This window comes from Cervus elaphus, chromosome 20, assembly GCF_910594005.1.
Source record: "Cervus elaphus chromosome 20, mCerEla1.1, whole genome shotgun sequence".
Classification (NCBI taxonomy): Eukaryota; Metazoa; Chordata; class Mammalia; order Artiodactyla; family Cervidae; genus Cervus; species Cervus elaphus.
Genome location: NC_057834.1, coordinates 33,295,171 through 33,317,943, shown reverse-complemented (window position 1 = coordinate 33,317,943; position 22,773 = coordinate 33,295,171). Strand labels below are relative to the sequence as shown.

At 49.4% G+C, this 22,773-nt stretch overlaps 1 protein-coding gene across 2 annotated transcripts; it reads left to right on the top strand.

The window, feature by feature from the left end:
• The first annotated feature begins 1,670 nt into the window (after nucleotides 1–1,670).
• FCRL6 (Fc receptor like 6) lies at nucleotides 1,671–21,372 on the top strand. Of its 2 annotated transcripts, none has more exons than XM_043877344.1 (10): nucleotides 1,671–1,827; nucleotides 8,094–8,114; nucleotides 10,224–10,490; nucleotides 10,977–11,261; nucleotides 11,390–11,638; nucleotides 12,029–12,154; nucleotides 16,111–16,332; nucleotides 16,784–16,855; nucleotides 20,920–20,951; nucleotides 21,028–21,372. In XM_043877344.1, exons 1-10 carry the CDS (start codon nucleotides 1,797–1,799, stop codon nucleotides 21,115–21,117), a joined length of 1,395 nt encoding a protein of 464 aa, XP_043733279.1. In that variant the 5' UTR covers nucleotides 1,671–1,796; the 3' UTR covers nucleotides 21,118–21,372. The 2 variants fall into 2 exon arrangements, with proteins under 2 accessions (XP_043733279.1, XP_043733278.1); XM_043877343.1 differs by having other exon boundaries at nucleotides 1,672–1,827; nucleotides 11,390–11,665.
• The last annotated feature ends 1,401 nt before the right edge of the window (nucleotides 21,373–22,773 follow it).

Here is a 22,773-nt window from a genome sequence, read left to right as displayed (position 1 = left end):
AATGCTCGGATATCTGCTTTTGTAAAGTAACTATCCAAAATATTGTCCATTTTTCTAGAGGGCGGTCTGCCTTTTTCATATTGAATTGTAGAAATCCTTGCATTCTGGATACCAGTCCTTTGTCAGTCATATTTATTTAAAATATCTTGCCACTCTGTGGCTTGCCTGTTCACTCTTTTAATGGTGTCTTTTAATGAACAGTTCTTCTCAAAATAATTACCTGACCATCTTAAAGCCTCAGGTTCAGAACCTCCATCCCCATTCTACCCCAGCCACATTGATCCCTGATTCTCTGCCGAGCTGATGGCCCTGTGGAATATCCTCAGGATCCCACTTCTCTACCTTATTGCAGAGGCCAGACACATTTCTGCTTGAAGAAGAGGGCACCTCGGAGAACTAGAGGTCACTCGGAGCAGAGGTGGGGCAGTGTGGAGGATCTTAGTGTTCCCATCGCTGTGCTGCCTTCCAGACTAAGTGGTGCTGAGGCCAGGCAAATTCTGCAGTCTCTGCGTCTTTCCTTAGCCATGTCCCACCCTAGTTCCTAGCATGAGCCTTTTCAAACCACCGAGAGAGTGTTCAAAAGTGCTTGCAAGTAGAAGGGCGTGCACTCATCTCCTCCTGCAAGAGCACCAAAATCACAACTAGCTGTTGAACAACCATGGACAGGGGGGATGCTGGGACCCACCAAAAAAAGATACCCCACGTCCAAAGACGAAGAAGAAGCTTCAGCGAGGTGGTAGGAGGGGCACAACCACAGTAAAATCAAATTCCATACCAGCCTGGTGGGTGACCCACAAGCTGGAGAACAATAATACCAAACATGTCCTCCCACTGTTGTGAAGGTTCTGAAGCCCGTATCAGGCTTCCCAGCCTGGGGATCTGACAAAGGGGCTGGGAATCCCCAGGGAATCTGACCTTGAAAGCCAAAGGAGTTTGATTATAGGACTTCCACGGGACTGGGGGAAACAGAGACTACAGTCTTGGAAGGCACAAACAAAATCTTTGAGTGTGCCAAGACCCAGAGGAAAGGAGCAGTGACCACACGGGAAACTGAACCAAAAATACCTGCTAGTGTTGGAGGGTCTCCTGTGGAGGCGGAGGTCAGCAGGGTTTCACCACAGGGGTGGGACACTGGCAGCAATTTCTGTTTTCCAAATTTTCCATCTATTCTTTTTTTTTTTATGTTCTTTCTCAAGACTTTATCAAGTGTAGTAGAAAAGCTTTTCTATACATATATGTATATAAGTAATATGTATTATATATATTTTAGAAAACATGAATTTTTGCCTAACTAATACACTAATGACATTTTGATTCCACTTGTTTGACTTAGTATTAATAGAATGCTAGATTTCTAGTTAAAAAATAGATATGCAACAAGTAACAAAGGTTTACAGTACAGCCCAGGGAATTATATGGAAAATAATTTCAAGAATATATGTGTAACTGAGTCACTTTGCTATGCATCTCAAACATTGTAAGTCAACTACACTTCAGTAAAATATATATATTAAGAAAACAATAAAGTGCTTGCCAGTGGCTTATCTGACTACCTTATGCTTTATGGTCAAGAAAATTCATTTGTGTTGCGCTCGTTCTAGCAAAGAAGAAATACCAAAATGAGCTTTTAGTTTCTTCCCCACTTCCTGTATTTAGATTATCAAGCGCTAACACAACCCACGTCAGAGGGGGTCACCCACCCACCCCTGGGCCTGCGACCTAGACGCTCGCCCTGCCATCCTCGCGCCTGACTTCGGGCTGCCCCGTGTACCCTCTTCCACGCCAGGCTGGGCCCCATGCTGCTCTGGACAGTTGCTCTGCTCTTCGGTAAGTCACCAATGCCAGTGGCCTCTCCTGGGCACCAAAGACTGTGTTGTTCCTCAGATGCAAAGTTCCTTGTTTCACCTTCCCTAGTTCAAGTGGGTTTATGGCTAGAGCTTGAGACCAGTGTGTGCACATGGGTATGCTTGAGAGTGATGGGGATGAGGCTGATGGGGATGAGGCCATCTGGGGAGCCCCAGGGTTTCCTACCCCTTTTTCCTGGGTCCTTGGAAGGGCAACCATTTGATGTGTCAAAGCTAATTTAGGGAGCCAAAAAAAAAATCACATGCTGAATCCCAATGACATTTTTCACCCTATAAAATCAAGTTAAAATATCCATCAGGTCTATCTCGAAAGGAAAATAAAATCAAAGAAGGAAAGGAGGCTGCTGGGGTGCGGAGGAAGGATCGGGGAAGTGGACAAAAGGCAGTTCCACACATTTTGCTCAGCAAGCGGAGCTAAACGTGGGGTTTTACAAGGAGATGTAGTTTTAAGAAGCCTCAGCCTTTTCTTAGAACCAGTCAATAATGACTGGGCTTCTTCCCTAGTCAAGAGGTTTATGCCCTGAGTGTCCAAAGCCCTCTTCAAAATGACCATTCCTATTCCGCCTACTTCCTCTCTCTGTCAGGGGGAGGTTCTGATTTGGGGCTGACTGGCCCATGGGGACCCAGGTTATCATTATTGCTGCTGTGGTTGAGTCGCTCAGTCGTGTCCGACTCTTTGCAACCCCGTGGACTGTAGCCCACCAGGCTCCTCTGTCCATGGGATTTCCAAGGCAACGATACTGGAGTGGGTTGCCATTTCCTTCTCCAGGTGATCATCCTGACCCAGGGGTCGAACCTGCATCTCCTGAATCCCTGCACTGGCAGGAAGATTCTTTACCACTAAGCCACCTGGGAAGCCCATGGGGACCTATATGAAGGTTCAAATCCATTCTTCTGAATCCATAGCGCTCTCCTTGATGCCAGAAGGGACTGGTCTCCAGACAGAGGATTGGAGTGGGGGTGGGTTACTCGGCTCCCCTAGATTCAGCTCAGTCTCAGGCATTGTCAGATGCTACACTCAGAAGGAATGAGTCTGGGCACGTAGATCACTTCGCTTCACAGTTTCTGAGTTGACTTGCTTTTTGTTTTAAGCTTGGTCCCAGATGTTTGTTTTTATTGAACCAGAAAAGCAAAATGTGTTAGTCAGTCAGTCATGTCTGACTCTGCAACCCAGTGGACTGTAGCCCGCTAGGCTCCTCTGTCCATGAAATTCTCCAGGCAAGAATACTGGAGTCAATAACTACTTCCTTCTTCAGGGGATCTTCCTCACCCGGGGATTAAATCCAGAATCTGCATGGCAGGCAGATTCTTTACTGTCTGAGCCATCAGGGAAGCCCTGAAAAGCAACAGCATTCCTAAAAGCACCCCCTTCCTGGGTCGAGTTTGTGGGAATTTAGCCTCTGAGAAGAAAATACTTGTTCCACTCAGGGCTCGTCCTTCCCCAACATCACCATGTTGCCCTGTGTGTTCTATGAATGGTCATTTGGACAAGTGAGAGGGTCAGTGCTCACATTAGGGCAGGGACAGGATGGCCTCGTGCCTGGATACACTCCAGATGGGAGATTCTTAAGGGCACATCCCTTCCTTGTGAAGGGAATAGAGTCCTTGGACTTGACTAGATAAAAATCTAAGAGCTTCCCGGCGTGTAGCCCAGGATCTGGATGGGGGAAAGCAAAGGAGGAGAGGTGGACAGTCAGTGACTGGCTGACTAATTCGATGGCATATGGGAAACCCAGGCAGGACTGAGTCACATCTCAGGATGCTCAGGACCCCAGAAAGCCAGCCTGCGATTCGGACCCCCTGGCTGAAAGTGTCACAACGAAGTTACCGTAAGGGTAAAGCTGCTATTTCCTCTCAAGCGTTATTTCCTCTCAGATGTGGCCAGAGAGACAGAGGAGAAAAAAAAACACTGAATGTACAGTACATGCATTATCTCATATAACCCTCAGAGTCGTTACAGGGGAGGGCTTAATTTTTATCCCTATGAAGCAGTTGGGGAAACTGAGGTTCAAAAATGTTAAGAAACTTGCCCAGAATTACCCTGCTAATGAGCAAAACAGAGATGCAAACCCAACTCATTTTGTCAAGCCCTGTGCTTTCTCTGTTCTGTCTCACTACCTCAAGTCTGGATGTAGTTGGAATTTAATCAGGTAAAACTAGAAATTATATTCATTTAAAGTGCCTGGCAGGACATGGCCACACAACAAATGGTACCTGTTGTTAGTGTTGGCTATCACAGATTCTAGAGGCTAGAAGCCCTGTCACTGAACACGCTGGTACATGGCTGTATGCTAAAGATGTCTTTGGGCTTCCCTTGTGGCCCAGAAGGTAAAGAATCTGTCTGCAATGCAGAAGACCTGAGTTCAGTCCCTGGGTCAGGAAGATCCCTGGGAGAAGGAAATGGCAACGCACTTCAGTATTCTTGCCTGGAGAATTCTATGGACAGAGGAGCCTGGCAAGCCCCAGTCCATGGGATTGCAAAGAGTCGGACACAACTGAGTGATTAACACACACTAAGGTGTATTTAAAATTTAGGCAATGAAGCTTGATCTTCCTCTGAGCTGTGCGTCAGCCAGCTTCAGTCCTGGTACTGGAACCCACCCCCCATACGCACGCAGCATCCGTGACACACAGCCCTCCAAGTGCGTGGATGCCACCCCTTGGCAGGGTAGCATGTTGCAACGTGGTAGAGATTTACTGTGATGTAGTTCCTCGTGTGGAGCTAAAACCTGCCTCTCTGATCTAACTAGTTCCACTTCTGCCCTATGAGGGCTTCCCAGGTGGTGCTAGTGGTAAAGACCCTGCCTGCCAAAGCAGGAGATGTGAGACGGCCGGTTTGATCCCTGGGTCAGGAAGGCCCCCTATGAAGTAGCGAGTCTCTCCTTTCTTTTAAGCTTAGCCCATCAGGTATTCAAAGGCCACTGACTATCCCTACTCTGTCTCATCTTCCTCAGATAAACATCTGCCAAGTCCCCTAGTAGGAAATGGTTTCTAGGCCTGGTTCGTTGCCCTGGTCTGCTCGGTCCGATAAGCTTTGTCGGTGGGTCAGGAGCTGGGCGTTCTCATCCCTCCCAAAGTGGCCCAATGAGTGCAGAGTTCACTGGGGCTGTGACCTCCGCCATGCAGGACACCACAGCTTTACAGAAGCTCTTGGCTTCACATCACACTGTCACCTCATCGTCAGCCTGTACCTGACCGAAGCCTCGGGTTCTCTTCATAGGAACTGCTGTAAGCAGGTGTCATCTGCTCTGTCCCCAGTTGGTGGCCACTTTGATTATACACAGCGGTTCTGCAACCGCAACCCCAAGGCCTTGCAATGCCCTGGAGAGCAAGCCGTTGGGATCTGGGGCACAAGCTCATCTGAAGCATCTATGCTCACTGGAGCCTGCCCTCTTGTTATAGGCATTGGTCACCTCAGGCTTGTTTGTTCATCACTTTGTAGCTGCAAAACTGTTTCCGGTGGGGAAGGGAAAAGAAGGGGAGGCATCACTACCCAGTGAGGTCTTAGTCACTCTGAGGTCAGGCCTTCTTTCTGCTTTCAGCTATAACAGAAACCACCTCCCCAGGCAGGGAGTCGGTATAATCTATGCAACTGCTCTGTAAGGGAGAAATGACTTATTGTTACTGAAAGGTATGCATGGGGGGGTCTGGCTGCTTGCCACTCAAAAGCCAATAAGCAGGCCAGGTTGGTGGAAAGGAAAGTGCTTTATTTCAGGTGCCAGCAACTGTGGGAGAGAGTGGCGGACATCTGTCCAAAGGCTGACACCCCTCTGACAAGCAGCGGGTGAGAGCTTTTATAGACAGAGTGGGGCGTGGGGGCTACATACAGAAACAGCACGGTCATCTCTGACAGTCATCTTCAAACTGGTCATCAGTGGTCTGACTGGCATCATCTTGGTTGTTTTAGATCCAGTGAATCTTCAGTTTTGGGGTCCATTTGTTCCCACTTCTTTGCAGTCAGTTCTTGACATTGTGGCAGCTCATGACCTGGGCACAGGCTGGTCATCATGCAGTTAATTTCTCCACCTGGGGTTTCGTATCTATAAGACAGCTCATAGGATATGGCTCAGAATATTATCTATAGCCCTTGAGACAGAACTAAAGGCCCTTGACTATGCTTAATGACTACATTATTATTATTTGGTCCCCTTTGAAACTGTTTTCTTTTGTTTCAGCGTTTCTCACTTCTCTGATTAAATTTATTCTCTGACTAAAGTTTTCCAGAGGCAAATGGCAAGCAGAGAACCTGGTGGTGGGAGGGGCAAGGACCACACACACGGTCCTGCTCCGTTTCATTGTCATTTCCGCTATACAGACAGAGCCAGGAATTGGAGGCTCTTGAACTTTAAACAACCCGTGCAAGTTCCCATAGAAAGAGATGGACTTATGAAATCAGCCCACGTCATCTGGTTCCAAAGCCTATGTGCTTCCCAAGAGCACAGAAGATACACTTAGTTTGGAGGCAGGGAAGATGAAGGGATGGACTCATAATCTTAAACACCCTGAGAACCTGCGGCAGAGCTGACCTGAGCTGAGTAGGTAGAGAATATGTCCCAAATCATGTGGACAGCAAGCATGATGGCCTGTGAACGAACATGCCAGATCTGCTGAGGGGATCTTCACCCACCCCTCCCAAGACCATTCATGCATTTCTTAGGATTCCGCACAGCACCCAGCAAAGAAAGGCACAAGTCAATGCCTGGGGCCCGGCTGGACTGACTGAACTCAGCCCTACCTCATTCATTCTTTTGCCTCTTGCCCCAAAGCCCAGAATATGCTCCACTGCTTTATACCCAACTCCATCCCTCAGTTTAGGGTCTCTCATCCCTTAGGCTGATCACCCCTGCCTAACCGCATCTGTCATCATCTTGTGGTTTGGCCTCTCTTTCCAGGTCACCTGGACTTCCCTGTTGGTCAAATGGTAAAGAATCTGCCTGCAATGCAAGAGACCTGAATTTGATCCTTGGGTCGGGAAGATCCCCTGGAGAAGGAAATGGCTACCCACTCCAGTATTCTTGCCTGGAGAATCCCATGAACAGTGGTGCCTGGCAGGCTATAGCCCATGGGGTCACAAAAAGTCAGATATGACTAAGCAACTAACACTTTCCTGTCCACTTACTCTCCTCAAGCATTCGTTTGTCTAGAAGCATTAGTGCAATGCATACAATGTGCGACACGGTGTGAGGCACCGGCCTGCATCCCATGCATCCAAGCTGCCTGTCCATGCCTCACAGTCATTTAATGACCACTCCTCCAGGGAAACCTCACCTCCTTCCTATGATCACATCCACACAATCTATTCTTACCTCCTTCCTATGATCACTTCCAAATACTCTATTCCCCAGAGCTCTGTGGGCAGATGGGCCACAGGAATTCGGTCCTGCTTTGCTGAGTCTTTCTGTAAGTGTAAACAGGCCCCTCAGGCACTATAGTGCAAGAATCTCGTCCTGTGTCCTCCGCTTTTTGTTCCCTGCCCTGCACAAGCGGGGGAAGCATTCGTGCATCTATTTAGTATATGCTTATTGAACACAGACCATAGTCCAGGCACAGGCCCTAGGTGTAGGTAATACGCCAGTGAATTAGACAGGCCGAGGACCTGCTCTCATGGAGCTTAAGTTCTAGACAGAGTGGGGGAGACAGGTGATTACAAGTAGGCAATTTAATCGTAAGGTAATTTTAAATGATGATAAGTGCTCTGATGGTAACACAATGGGGTATTTTGATAGTTGTGCTAAGTTGCTTCAGTCATGTCCAACTCTTTGCAGCCCCAGGGACTGGAGCCTGCCAGGCTCCTCTGTCCATGGGATTCTCCAGGCAAGAATACTGGAGTTGCCATGTCCTCTTCTAGGGGATCGTCCCAACCCAGGGATTGAACCCGTGTCTCTTGCATCTCCTGCATTGACAGGCAGGTTGTTTACCATGAGCACCACCTGGGAAGCCCAGCAAGACCTGTCTAAGGCGGTAATATTTGAACTGAGATTGGGCAAAGAATTCCAGGCAGTAGGTCCACCATAAAAGTTGAGTGGCTGAGTGGCTGGGTGGCTGTTTGCTTAGATAGCTGGGTGGCTGGGTGTGTGAGAGGTTGGGTGGCTTAGATAGTTATGTGCTTAGGGGGCTGGGTGGTTGACTGGTTGAATGAATGTTAGCATCTATTTATAAGGTGACAGGCCCTTTCCTTGTCAGAAAGTTATTTCTGCTACTTAATCTATCACTTTTTTTCTCTTGCAGTTCCCTGTGTTGGGAAAACTGGTAAGTCTTGTCCATGTCTCTTTCATCTCCAAGGGTGTCTCTGGGCCAAAACTTAATAGATAGGTAAAATCAGGGCCATTGGATCAATCCAAGGAAATCAACCCTGAATATTCATTGAAAGGACTGATGCTGAAGCTGAAGCTCCAATACTTTGGCCATCTGATGCAAAGAGCGACTCACTGGTAAAGACCCTGAAGCTGGGAAAGATTGAGAACAGGAAGAGAAGGGGATGACAGAAAATGAGATGGTTGGATGGCATCTGAAGCCTGGGAGTAATGATGAGTAATAGACTAGGAAGCCCTAAGAAGAGCCCCAGCGCATCCTGTCTTCACCTGGTCCACCTGGATCCCTAAGACTTTTTGCCTCACAGGAGAACTAATGATGCTCACAGTGTAGCTGAATGACGGACCTTGCTTCCTGGGCTGCTCTTTCTAGTATCACTAAGTATTGCTAGAAATGAGTTTGGACATGAGTTTGAGCAGACCCCAGGAGAGAGTGAAGGACAGGGAAGCCTGGCACACTCAGGTCTATGCAGTTGCAAAGAGTGGGACATGACTGGCAGACTGAACAACATTGGGAGCCCAGCAACACCTTCAGAGCAGCACCAGCCTAGACCTCATCCTCAGGAGTCTTCACTAATGCCGAGGAAGAGGAGAAACCCAGGACTTCACTGTCTCTGGCCAAGGATAGTTACAGGGTGACTTCAAGTTCCGGAAGAAGGGCTCTAGGCCTCCATCCGGCTCCCTTATAAGTCTCCTCTCGGTGTGGCTCTGGAGCTCCTGCCATCCCCGTTCATCAAGGTCTGGATTCGCTCCCTTCCTGCTAACGTTCCAGGAAGCAGGCATCTCTGTCTGTGGATCCGCCTTCTTTCTCCTTCGGCCACCTTTGCCCTCCCGCTCATCCTGTCCCACTGATCTCCATGGAGCTTCTGTCAGTGGGTGAAAACTCTGACCTGTGAAATCTTGACCTCTAGGGACATGTTCTGTGATGCCCGAGAGAAAGATTCCAAACCAATATTTAGTGGTGCTAGAAAGAGCAGCCAAGGAAGCAAGGCCCGTAATTCAGCTGCGCTGTGAGCATCATTAGTTCTTGGGTGCGAATAAGAGTCCTAGGGGTCCAGGTGAGCCAGGCAAAGGTAGGGTGCGCTGTGGCTCTTTTTCGGGCTCCCTATCTGATTGCACATCATTACTCTCAGGCTTCTGAGGTTGTCTGGGACCAGCGGTACCTGGTTTGCCAAGGACGGATGTCCCGGGGCCAGGCCAGTCTGGGATTGCCCTGCAGATGATGCTGGGTCCCCAGGAGTTCTTCTTTTGTTCACATCAGGGCATAAAAGGCATTTTAGAAATGAGGACAGAGGGGGCAGATCCCACACCGTGACTGTGGTGGAGACAAACCTCGCTGCTGGGAGTGCTGATGGAGGCTGGGCCTGGGGAAGCCCGATGAGGGAAGCAGGGGGCAGCGAGCCCAGGTCATGGCATGTCCAACACCCACCCCTTCAGCTCCTCTCTGAGGGATAGGGGTGCACATACCATCCGAAGTGGACGCTGCACAAAGAGCTGAGCTGGGGTCACCAGGGGAGAAGGAACCAGACTAGGAGAATGGGGATCCGATCAGGAGGAACAAAGAAGAACAATGCATGGAAGGAACCCAGTTTGCCTCAAGCTTGCCGGGGTGGCAGGGGAGAGTGCATTGCAAAAGCAAACACGGAGGGGGACTTCCCTGATGGTCCAGTGGTTAACACTCTAACAGAGCTTCCACTGCAGAGGGCAAGGGTCCCATCCCTGGTCATGTGGAGGGGAAAGAATGGAGAGAAGAAGCGTAGGAGGGAAGGAGGCCAGAGAGAAGGCGCAAGGAGAGAAGAGGAGGGAGAGGGGGGAGGAGGGAAAGAGGAGACAGGCAGAGGAAGCAGAGAGGAAGGGGGTGGACGAAAGCAGAGGGCAGGCCCTGGTCTGGCATGACGAGCTGGCGACAGTGACAACTGGGAAGGTGCCATCCAGGAGCCTCCATCCCAGATGGGTTGGGTGGGGGGTGGGATTAGGCTGGGGAAGAGGGAGAAAATGGACTGAGGGACCCAGAGCTCCAGGGTGACCCTGTTCCTTCATCTTACAGTCTGGCTGAGCCTCCAAGCCCAGCCATACCTCGTGTTTGAGGGGGATATACTGATTCTGCGATGCCGGGGAAGGAAGAACGCAGAGCTGTCCCAGGTGACATTCTACAGAGATGGAAAATTCCTCCATTTCTCTAAGAACAACTGGCCTCTCTTCCTGGGGACAGCAACAGCTAACAGCAGTGGCCACTACAACTGCACTGGGCGGGTGAAATATCCCCGAAACATGGACTCATGGGATTCAGGGACTGCCACGGTTCAAGTCCAAGGTGAGTCACCACTTGGGGGGTGGGATGGTTAGGGTGCTGCTCAGGGGCCTGGTCTTAGAGGACAGCAGGGCTCAGGGCTGCACCCCTCCCTCTGGCTGCCCCTGTTGCTGGGTCAGTTGGCAGGGCCCGGAGAGGCCCAAGAGGCTGTCTACATACCCTCCCCAACCACGGGACATGTCTGGAGTCAGGGAAGGAGGTGGAAGATGCCCTGACGCTCACCGCCCCCTTGAGACCCTGAGCCAGACTCTTCCCCTCTGGGGACTAGGTAACTGCTAAGGCCCCTCCAGGTCTGGCTTTCTGGGATCCCAGAGGGACTTGGGAGCATGGGCATTGTTTCAGGGTTTGTGGGTGGGATGAGCGGTGAGGTGCTGGGAGACGGTGATGGTATTTCCCGTGGGGCCCTGAGTGGGCCGAAGCTCAGACCTCAGCCTCCCCGGGCCTCACCGTCCGGACTCCCATCCTGAGCCCCCGGCTGCCTCTCCCCAGTGCGGTTCCCGCCTCCCGTGCTGACGGCCCTCCCCTCTCACGAGCTCTGTGAGGGGAAACCTGTGACTCTGAGATGCCAGACGAAGCCGCACAGTCAGACGCCAGCCCGGCGGCTGCTCTTTTCCTTCCACAAGGACGGCCGCACCCTGCAGAACAGGAGCCCCCGCCCGGAACTCCGCATCCCAGCAGCCAAGGAGGGAGACTCTGGACTTTACTGGTGCAAGGCGTCCCCTCAGGGTGGTGGGGTCCAGAAACGGAGCCCTCAGCTGGAGCTCAGGGTGTGGAGTAAGTGGGAAGGGGAGACACTACTTAGACGCCTGGGCTGTGGGCAGTGGGCCCCTGATTGGGTGGGGAGGGGTCCCTAAGGGCGGACCCTGGGTAGTCCACTGACCTCCCAACTGTGTGCTCCCCAGCTCCCGTGTCCCGTCCTCTGCTCACCCTGAGACCCACCAGCCTAGTTGTGGGGGACGAGGTGGAACTCCTCTGTGAGGCCCAGAGGGGCTCCCCTCCGATCCTGTACTCATTCCACCTCAATGGGGACATCCTGAGGAACCACGTGGCTCCCCACGGGGGACCCGCCTCCTGCCTCTTCCGGGTGATGTCACAGCAGGATGCTGGGAACTACTCCTGCGAGGCCGGGAACCATGTTTCCAGAGAGACAAGTGAGCCCGAGACACTCTCTGTGGATGGTAGGTCTTGTCCCCCAGCTGGGCTCTGAGCCCTGGACCTCACTGTTCTGTGTTCCTCCTGCCATGCCCAGCACAGGGCTGGGTCCAGAGCAGGCACTCCTGACTGAGCAACGACCCTGCTGGGAACATCTCCACTGAGCCTGGTGGGGAAAGAGTGAAGCTCATAGAGAGGGAGGGGATACCACAGAGAGGTGGGGGGGCCCACATGGTCAGCCATGGTATTGCCCATCCACGTTGACATCCTTTGGTCCATCCCTCATTCCCATTGGCCAGGCTTCTTCAGGCCAAGCGTTTCCCACTTGTCTGGGGTCCATTTGTGAATTTCATCCTCAATGCTCATGGTCACCTCTACTCACCCCCCAGATCCTCAGGTCTTATCTGACCCCACCAGTAGGAACTGGCTGGTTCCTGGGCTGCTTGCAAGCCTGCTTGCCATGATGGTCATTGCTGCTGCATTTCTGGGGTATTTCAGACCCTGGAGGAAAAACGGTTAGTAACTCTTTTTGGCCCTCTTGGTTACTGAATCCCTATGCCAGGCACAATCCAGCCACTGGAAAGCCAGAATCTATGGGACTGGCTGCTTACTTCTGGGTACTGGAGGGGAGAGGGACTTTTCTTCACATGTCACGCAAAGGGGCCCACGGAGGGACACTTACAGCTTCCAGAACTCACACACACCCAGGAGAGTGTCGGTGCAGTCACACAAACACGCTGCTGCACACTCAGGAATGAATAAGGCACAAACAGAGGAATTCTTACAAGCCAAACGAGACCAGTTTGGCTTCACATTTGACCAGTGTCCTTCACAGTTGAAAGACAGTCTGTGGCTGTGACTATGACAAACCCAAGGCCTCCAACTGTTTCCTTGAAGTCAGGGGAGCTCTGGTCCACTTAGTAGGGGAGAAAGAGGACATGAGAACTCTGCACATGCATGCTCATGCACACACACTTCTGTGCTGTGCTGGGCTCTGGGTGAGTGTCCATGTATGTCAACTCAACAGGAAGGAAGTGTGGTGGAGAGGACTGGGGAGCGGCCTGGTCCCAGCACTGCTATTTACTAATTCAGTGACCTTGGGCCAGTTTCCTCGAAGCTTCACCAAATGTCTCCCTCTAGGGATGTTGTAAGGTCTGAGATAATGAAGTAACATCTATCTCATACCGAATGTATTAGCCTGGCATTGAGTGGGAATTCAGTACGTTCTCATTCTAGTTTGAGCACATCACCTGGCAGGTTCCCAAGCTGCCTTTGCTCCTGTTATCCATTCTCTAATTCCTCTGGTCAGAGTCTTTGAAAATAAAAAGTTTAGTTAAGTTTCAGATGGGATGTGAAACTATCCTATAAGATATTGTCTACCACATGCCTGCCTCCAACTTACATTTCAACAAGCCTCGTTTCTCTTAACAGCATTTAAAGACTGAAATATGTACTTTTGAAATAAATCCATCACGTGCTTTTGTGGAACAACAACAACAAAAAAACATCAGATGAGAGTAATGCTATAGGCAGAGGATTCTATAGGGAGAAAGAGGCTTCCCTGATAGCTCAGTTGGTAAAGAATCTGCAAGCAATGCAAGAGACCCCATTCGATTCCTGGGTCAGGAAGATCCCCTGGAGAAGGGATAGGCTGCCCACCCCTGTATTCTAGGGCTTCCCTAGTGTCTCAGCTGGTAAAGAATCCACTTGCAATTCGGGAGACCTGGGTTTGATCCCTGGGTTGGGAAGATTCCCTGGAGAAGGGAAAGGCTACCCACTCCAGTATTCTGGCCTGGAGAATTCCACAGACAGTATAGTCCATGGGCTCGCAAAGAGTGGGACACAACTGAGCAACTTTCCCTTTCTATAGGGAGAAAGAAGTGAAAATAATTAGATAAATGGGATTTCTAGGTAATCTATGGGTTTTGAAATTTAAGACTCTTCTCTTCCTGTCTTGGTCATGATAATTAAGCATGAATGTTGGCTTTCAAAGCAATCACCTTGGGTGGCTCCAAGTTATTCCAATTTTAACCTTTGTTTGCCTGAAGCCATGTTGAAGGGAATGGCTCCCAGTGCCAAAGCTATTTGGTGCCAGTTTATTCCTAGGGCACCTACAGCAGTTCAAATCAACCTATTTCTTCCTCCCCCAGGGGCAACATTTTTATTTTCCACTTCCCAAGGGCGAAAGTAATTGGTGTCAGGAACATCCCTGAAGCAGGGATAGGCTGCCCACTCCAGTATTCATGGGCTTCCCTGATGGCTCAGCTGGTAAAGAATCCACCTGCAATGTGAGAGACCTGGGTTGGAGACCTTTGATTCCTGGGTTGGGAAGATGCCCTAGATGAGGTATGGCAACTCACTCCAGTATTCTTGCCTGCAGAAGCCCAGTGGACAGAGGAGCCTGGCGGGCCACAGTCCCTGGGGTTGCAAAGAGTCAGACACAACTGAGCAACTGAGGACAGTGCAGTAGGAGAGAGACAGAGGCAGGCCCAGAGTTAGATGGGGAGGCAGCAGGAGTAGGGACCGTGAACTGATGACCTGTGAGTTCTCCTCTCCCTGCACCTGCATAAAACCTCCTTCCGGGCCTGGCCTCAGGAACATGGCTGTTCCTACCCACTCACCTCTGGCTCAAAGCATTAAAGGCAAAGCAACGCATCACAGTCTTCTCCCTCCCAGCCCCAAACAAGATGGTGGGGGAGCAGTCACTGGTGAGAGATCTTTAAGAAGATGCCTTTCACAGGGCACAAAGGGACATCCCTCTTCACGTGGAGACTCCACCTCCCCACTCATTCCCACCCCCCACCCCACCCCCACTGTCAGCCTGTGAGCACCTGGGCTCCATTTCATAAGAAACTTGTCTCTCACGAAAATAAAACTCTCAGTGGAGGTCTTACCATTTCAGAATCTCAGGGGCACAAATCCTTCTTTAGAATGTCACTCAGAAAACCATTTTCAGTCCAAATTCCACAGTTATCCAAGAAACACTGTCCAACAACTTCTTTCTCCATGCTCAACTTTCCAAGACACTTAATCATTTCCAGACAGCATATCCATTCCTCAAGAAATGAAAACATCCCGCAGACTGTATCTCTGAAGGCAATCTTCAAAGCATTTTGACCAATGATGGAATCACTAGAACTAGGATGTGGTCATACACGAGGTCTGCTTCAAAGTAGCACTTACATAAGTGTACAAGTTCTGGCTGTTTTTTAAGTGTTCATTTTACTTCCTTTTGTCACGCCTCCCGTAAAACACAGTTCCATCAAATTCATGGAGCTCTTTGGGAATGAAAACTCAGAATCACAGCATTGACAGATGAGCATCAGGGAATGTTTAATAATCAGGGGCCTCTCTGAGTCTCTACAAATGCCCTCTTCGTTTTACAGGAGGAGCCATGTCCAAAGGCACTACCTAATGACTCTGATGCGTTCTTGCTAGTAGAGCTGATGAATACTTCTTGGACACCAAGCATGAACTGGGTGTTCTCAAATATACCTGTAACCCAATTCCCATCCCAGGACGTAATTTTTAAAATTCTGGAAATGCCTGCTATCACAGAGGTGGCAGGCTAATGGAGAAAACACATACACACTGGATTAAGATTCTGTCTCCACCAGCTTTCTGTGTGACCTTGAAGAAGTCACCCTTCCCAACCAATCACCTCATTTTAAAAAATGGAAATCATAGTATTAACCTTTGCAAGGTGGTTGTGAAGAATGTCAGACACCAAAGACTTAGGAAGGGGGGCTTTTTTGACACCCAGTTCTCTGCTGGTCCCTGGGTGAGGAGCTTTGCTATTAAGTAGATGTTGTATTTGAATTCCCTGGTCCTGGCGTGTTTCTGGCACATGGTGTGTTGTCAAAGTTATTAGCTTTCCTCCTAAAAAGCGGCCTGGCTTGTGGATCTGCGCTGTTTCAACGCACGGGTGTAACCCATCTTTTCTGACCCTGCTTCCTCCAGTTTGTGATTCCTACGGAGCCATCCTATCCACTAGGGTTTTTTTTTTTTTTTCCAAAAGACACATCCCATAAAAATTAACCAAGTCCAGACCTGTTGATTAACAATCATCAACAAACCAGTCTCAGACCTCCAGCAACCCACTGTTGTGTCAGTCTCTTAGTTGTGTCTGTTTCTTTGCGACCCCATGGACTGTAGCCCACCAGGCTCCTCTGTCCATGGGATTCTCCAGGCAAGAACACTGGAGTGGGTCGCTGTGCCCTCCTCCAGGGGCTCTTCCCCACCTGGGATCAAACCCAGGTCTCCTACATTACAGGCAGATTCTTTACCATCTGAGCCACGAGGGAAGCCCAGCAACCTCTACTGACACTTTTTTTTTTAATTTAATTTTTAAATATTTTATACAATTTTTAAAGGTAATTGTATACGATTTGTAAAGGTAAAGGGGACTCTGCACCCTCTTCCCAGTCTGCTCTTGAGGGCGCCCAGTGAATCACACCTTTGCATCTCCTAGGGCCCCTTCCACCCCGGAATTCACCCTCAGCCCCAGTTGAAGAGCAGCACCCGCTGTATGTCAACAGTAAGGACTTGCATCCGGACCAGCGTCTGTCCACAAAGGCAGAGAAGGGCCTCTCCAGGGGAGTCGGGAGAAAGACGGCTTATGCGCCTGAGTCTCGGGAATCAGTCATTTGGAGAAGAAAGCAGGAGGCTTCCGGGGAGAGCTTGAGGAGCAAGGGTATGGAGCTGGTGGTGGGAGAGGGAAGCAGGAAGGGATCCCAGCCCCCGGGGGGCCAACGGTTAGCAGATTATGTCCCATGGGCCAAATCTGGTCCACCAAGTATTTTTGCAAGGAACATTGGGTATGTATTGTGTATGGTTGCTTCCACACCACAGAGCTGGGGTTTGCAGAAACTAGCGTATTCACTACCATTTTTTACAAAAAAAAAAAAAAAAACAACAACAACCTCTAGTTTGAACAACATTAGGGATGGGGAAACTGCTAGAACCTGCGCCAGGGGGCACAGTCCTCCTGCCACGCCAGATATCTCACACTAATGACCACTTCCCACTGCCAGTGATCAGCATCACAACCCCTGATTGGCTTCTTCCATACACATCCTCAGAACACTTAGGTCTCGAGGTGGGAGAACAGGTGGGTCCTAGTTAAGCCGCATTCCTTCTTTCAGTGTATCGCCAGAATGAAACCAGTGAAGGAGTTATCTACTCTGAGATTTATAAAATCACAAGGGAGCATGAAGGTAAGTGATCTCCGGCCAACCTTGACATCTTTGTTAATGTAAAGGGGAAGTTTGGGGCCTAGGGTGAGGTATCTCTGCCACCATCATCACCCTGACCACCATCGTCATAAACACTGGCCCTTTCACCACCACCATCTCTCCTCCTTCACGACTTCACCACCACCATCACCACAAACACCAGTGTGTCGAAAATCAGTTCAGTTCAGTTCAGTTGCTCAGTTGTGTCCGACTCTTTGCAACCCCGTGGACTGTAGCACACCAGGCTTCCCTGTCCATCACCAACTCCTGGAGCTTGTTCAAACTCATGTCCATCGAGTCACTGATGCCATCCAACCATCTCATCCTCTGTTGTCCCCTTCTCCTCCTGCCTTCAATCTTTCCCAGCATCAGGGTCTTTTTAAAGGAGTCAGTTCTTCACATCAGCTGGCAAAGTATTGGAACTTCAGCTTCAGCTTTAGCATCAGTCCTTCCAATGAATATTCAGGACTGATTGCCTTTAGGATTGACTGGTTTGATCTCCTGGCAGCCCAAGGGACTCTCAAACGTCTTCCAACACCACAGTTCAAAAGCATCACTTCTTCGGTGCTCAGCTTTCTTTATGGTCCAACTCTCACATCCATACTGAAAAAACCATAACTTTGACTAGACAGACCTTTGTTGGCAAAGTAATGTCTCCACTTTTTAACATGCTATCTAGGTTTCCCATAGCTTTTCTTCCAAGGAGCAAGCATCATTTAATTTCATGGCTGCACTCACCATCTGCAGTGATTTTGGAACCCAAGAAATAAAGTCTGTCACTGTTTCCATTGTTTCCCCATCTATTTGCCATGAAGTGATGGGACCAGATGCCATGTTCTTAGTTCTTTGAATGTTGAGTTTTAAGCCAGCTTTTTCCGCTCTCCTCTTTCACTTTCATCAAGAGACTCTTTAGTTCTTTGTTTTCTGCCATAAGAATGGTGTCATCCACATATCTGAGGTTATTGGTATTTCTCCCAGCAATCTTCATTTCAACTCGAGCTTCATCCAGACCAGCATTTCACATAATGTACTTTGCATATAAGTTGAATAAGCAGGGTGACAATTTACAGCCTTGACGTACTCCTTTCCCAATTTGGAAGCAGTCCGTTGTTCCATGTCCAGTTCTAACTGTTGCTTCTTGACCTGCATACAGATTTCTCAGGAGGCAGGTCAGGTGGTCTGGTATTCCCATCTCTTTGAGAATTTTCCACATTTTTTTTGTGATCCACACAGTCAAAAGCTTTGGCATAGTCAATAAAGCAGAAGTAGATATTTTTCTGGAACTCTCTTGCTTTTTTGATGATTCAACATATGTTGTCAATTTGATCTCTGGTTCCTCTGCCTTTTCTAAATCCAGCTTGAACATCTGGAAGTTCTCGGTTCATGAACTGTTGAAGCATTTTGAGCATTGGAGAATTTTGAGCATCACTTTGCTAGCGTGTGAGATGAGTGCAATTGTGCAGTAGTTTGAACATTCTTTGGCATTGCCTTTCTTTGGGATTCGAGTAAAAACTGCCTTTTCCAGTCCTGTGTCCACTGGTGAGTTTTCCAAATTTGCTGGCATATTGAGTGCAGCACTTTCACAGCATCATCTTTCAGGACTTGAAATAGCTCAGCTGGATTTCATCACCTCCACTAACTTTGTTCATAGTGATGTTTCCTAAGGCCCACTTGACTTTGGACTCCAGGATGTCTGGCTCTAGATGAGTGGTCACACCACCGGTTATCTGGGTCATCAAAATCTTTTTGTTCTCTGTGTATTCTTGCCACCTTTTCTTAATATCTTCTATTCTGCTAGGTTCATACTGTTTCTGTACTTTATTGTGCCCATCTTTGCATGAAATGTTCCCTTGGTATCTCTAATTTTCTTGAAGAGATCTCTAGTCTTTCTCATTCTATTGTTTTCCTCTATTTCTTTGCAGTGATCTCTGAGGAAGGCTTTCTTATCTCTCCTTGCTATTCTTTGGAACTCTGCATTCAAATGAGTATATCTTTCCTTTTCTCCATTGCCTTTAGCTTCTCTTCTCAGTTCTTTGTAAGGCCTCCTCAGACCTTTTTTGCATTTCTTTTTCTTGGGGAACGTCTTGATCACTGACTCCTGTACAATGTCATGAACCTCTGTCCATAGTTCTTCAGACACTCTATCAGATCTCACCATCATAAACATCATCTTCACCATACCTTCACTGTGACCATCCCAACTAGGGAGGTGGTTTTTGTTTGTTTGTTTGCCCTTTTCTGGGCATTGTGGAGGAACAAAGGAAAAAGAATGATAGTTTGTCTCTGCCCCCAGATATAAGTCTAAACAGGACAGTCCCAGCTCTAAGATGGAGCCAAAAAGACCATGAACCCCAGCCACAGATATGACAGTGAGGATGGCAGAATGGGGAAGGCTAGTCCTCTCTCAAACAGACGAACAGGCAACATGGAATTGTGGGAAAAGTGTGAGTTTCTGAGTCAGTCAGAATTGAGTTCAGAACTTGACTCTGCATTCTGTGTGCCTGTGAGAAAGTTATATAAACTCTCTGAGCCTAATCTATAACGTAGATAATGCCTGAATGTGTGCATGCCAAGTCACTTCAGTCATGCCCAACTCTTTGAGATCCCATGAACTGAAGCCCACTAGACTCCTCTGGCCATGGAATTCTCCAGGCAAGAATACTGGAGTGGGTTGTCATGCCCTCCTCCAGGAGATCTTCCCCACCCAGGGATCAAACCTGAGTCTCCTGTGGCTCCTGCATTGCAGGCAGACTCTTTACTGCTGCACCACCAGGGAAGCCCAGATAATGGCTACTTTGCAAAATTATTATGAATGACTAGGAATAGAACCTGGGTTGTAGAAACCATAAAGAATGGCTGGTATGCAATAGGTGTTAAAAAACAGGGAGCTTTCTTTTACGTCTCACTTGTACAGAGATTTCAATTCCTGGTCTATAAAATGGGTTTGAATCAGTCTAGGGGCTCTGCTCCCCCACCGCCACATTTCCCCCACATTAGAGAAAGTGGAAAGCCAAGGAGTCTCTGGGACACAGGGCTCTTCCCTCGGGACCTGACCAGCTGCTGCCATAACATGCCCAGGCAGATGGGAAGCCCACGCGGGCACAGTTCCTTCCTGAGGAGAGGCACAATGAGGATTTAAACATAAGAAAGAAAAAAAAAAAAGAAGCCAACTGCAGACTATATGGTTTTCACGAGCAAAATAAAGGAAATGAGGAAATGGGATCCTTTAATCTTTGCAGACAACAAAGATGAAGGCGGGGTGGGGGTGGGGGTGGTCTGTTTCCAACTCAAGCTCTGAACAGGCTTTACCTGATGGTGGGTGCAGGGATCTGAAACCCAAAGGAAAGAGAGCCCTTATGCTCCAAGATGCTGTAATTTTTGTCAGTGGGAGAATGCTTCACATTCTCTAAGATTCAATATTCTTATTCTTGCCTGGAGAACCCCGTGGACAGAGGAGTCTGGAAGGACATGGTCCATAGGGTCGCAAAGAGTCAGATACGACTGAAGCGATTGAGCACAGATTACTTCTTATGGAAGTGACTGTGGAGAGTTATTCACCTCGCTGAGCCTCGGTTTTTCTCATCTCCATGTGAGAAGGAACCAATACCCCCTGCTAGACAGGACTGATGTGAGAGTAGAGATGTAGAATTAGACCTCTGTTTGTTATACACTAGCTAGACTAGATATATCACTCTCACACTAAAAGGTTGCCCCATGCAGAACAGGTGTCTAATGGAGGAGTTATTCTAGAAGTATCTTGGAGACCTTCGTCTCCCCTGCTTCTCGCTGGGATCCTACAAGGCAGTCACTGTCATGACCACCACCCTTTCCTGGTGGAAGCAGCTGAGGCTCATCTGGCCTCAGGTTGCACATCTGGGGTCTCCTGACTCCACCTGTTTTCAGATTGAGGGCGAGAGGCCCTGAGAAGTGACCGGGGAGCGGCCCGGACCCTGCCAGCCCATGTTCTCTAGGTGGCAGCGAGGAGGTGGGAAGGGGACACCCCGTGAGCCCAGGGCCCTAACCTGAATGCTGCTTTTCCCCCATAGCCAGGCCTGCCCAGCCAGCCCAGCAGGACAAGGTGAGATGGGGCTCCTGCTCTTGTCTCCTCCTCTGTGTGACGTCGGCTTCCTTACCCTGACCCCACTCTCCCACAGGACGTTTCCGTCATCTATGCTGAGGTGAGATGCCCGCAGCGCAGCGAGGGTCCAGGCAAGGGGCCAAATAGAAGAAGCAGGACCCACTGAGGTCCTACCAGTGACTGCAAGGAGCCCCTCTGCTAGCAACGCCATCCCCCACCCCCAACACCCACACCTCCGCAGCCCCCAGTGCGCCCCCGGAGGCCAGGGAACCCCAGCCTCTTCTGTGTCTTCCAGTTCCCCAACCTAGCAGCAAGCACCCCCGTTTGTGGAGCACATGAGAAAACTCCTTTTTCCCTTAGTGTTCAAAAGGATACACGGTTGTAGATCTACTTGTTAATAAAGGGGTATCAGTTCGTTTCATATTGTCCATCAGGAGCGATCATTTGGGCTGCCTGATTACTTGGTCTGGTTTATTCAAGGAGAATGGACTGCGTGTGAACCGGCCTAGTAACGAGAGAGTTGGGAAGGTGAGGAAGAGGAAGGACTAGAGGGGTGGAAAGGAGGGGAGTCAATGCAGTCCACATCCAGAGTGTTCAATGAAGGCTGTTGTTGTTCAGCTGCTAAGTCGTGTCCGACTCTTTCCGACCCCATGAACTGCAGTATGCCGGGCCTCCCTGCCCCTCACCATCTCCTGGAGTTTGCCCAAGTTCATGTCCATTGAGTTGGTGTCAATGAACAAAGTGAAAGTGTTAGCTGCTCAGTTGTGTCCGACCTGCAACCCCATGAACTGTAGCCCACCAGGCTCCTCTGTCCATGGAATTCTCCAGACAAGAATGCTGGAGTGGATTGCCATTTCCTTCTCCAGGGGGTCTTCCTGACCCAGGGATGGAACCCAGGTCTCCTGCATTGCAGGCAAGTTCTTTATTATCTGAGCCACAAAGGAAGCAGGGTCAATGAAGGTTAGTTATTAATATATATTTGCTTCGTGGGCCCCTGCACTGGAATCACAGAGAGTGGGGTCTGAGTCACCAGAACCGGCACCCTCCTCTCCTAGCAAGAAATTTATGTTCAGAGAACTCCTGGCCCCTCAGAGCTGCAAACTTCTATCATTTCCCCTTGAGTTTATTAGAAATGCAGACACCCAGACCTGCTGAATCAGAACCTACATTTCAATAAGATCTCCAGGCAGACGATTTGCATGTACATCGAAGTTTTAAAAGCCTGATCTACCTCCAAAATACATACTTCGTGGAAGTAAATCAGTCCGCTTGCCTTTGGGAGCTTAATTGCTTGCAGTTGTCCTCTGGGAGAAGACAGTGGGTAAGGCAACCCAGGCCAGCCCTTTTCTCTCGCTTGTCTACTGCCTGTTCTCCCTTGCCTCCTCCCACCCCAAGCCTTCCTCTTCCTGATTCTCTGTCTCTTTCATCACCCGTCCAGTCCACAGCTGGAATGCACCAGGGTCCCCTCCCCTTTGCCTCGCTGGCTCAGCCAGGATCCGTGAGAGGCACACGCCACTGTCCAGAAGTGCAGGGTCTTCACTGGTCCATCAGGAAGTAACCCTCCCCCGACCCTACTGCTTTACCGGCCCCTCTGTAAATGAGTCACCCCCTTCTAAAAAGTCAAAACGTAGATAAGACAGCTCATGAAGGGAACAGTGATGATGGGGACGGGAAGGAGCCAGCCCTCCAGTCATCCCCACAGACCACCTCCTTCCTGAGCTTTCATACCGCCCTCCCCCTGCCCACACCTGCTCCTGGTCCACAAACTGGGGTCTGTCTGTGAATTGAATTTACCAGTCCAGGTAAGATAATAGAACAACTG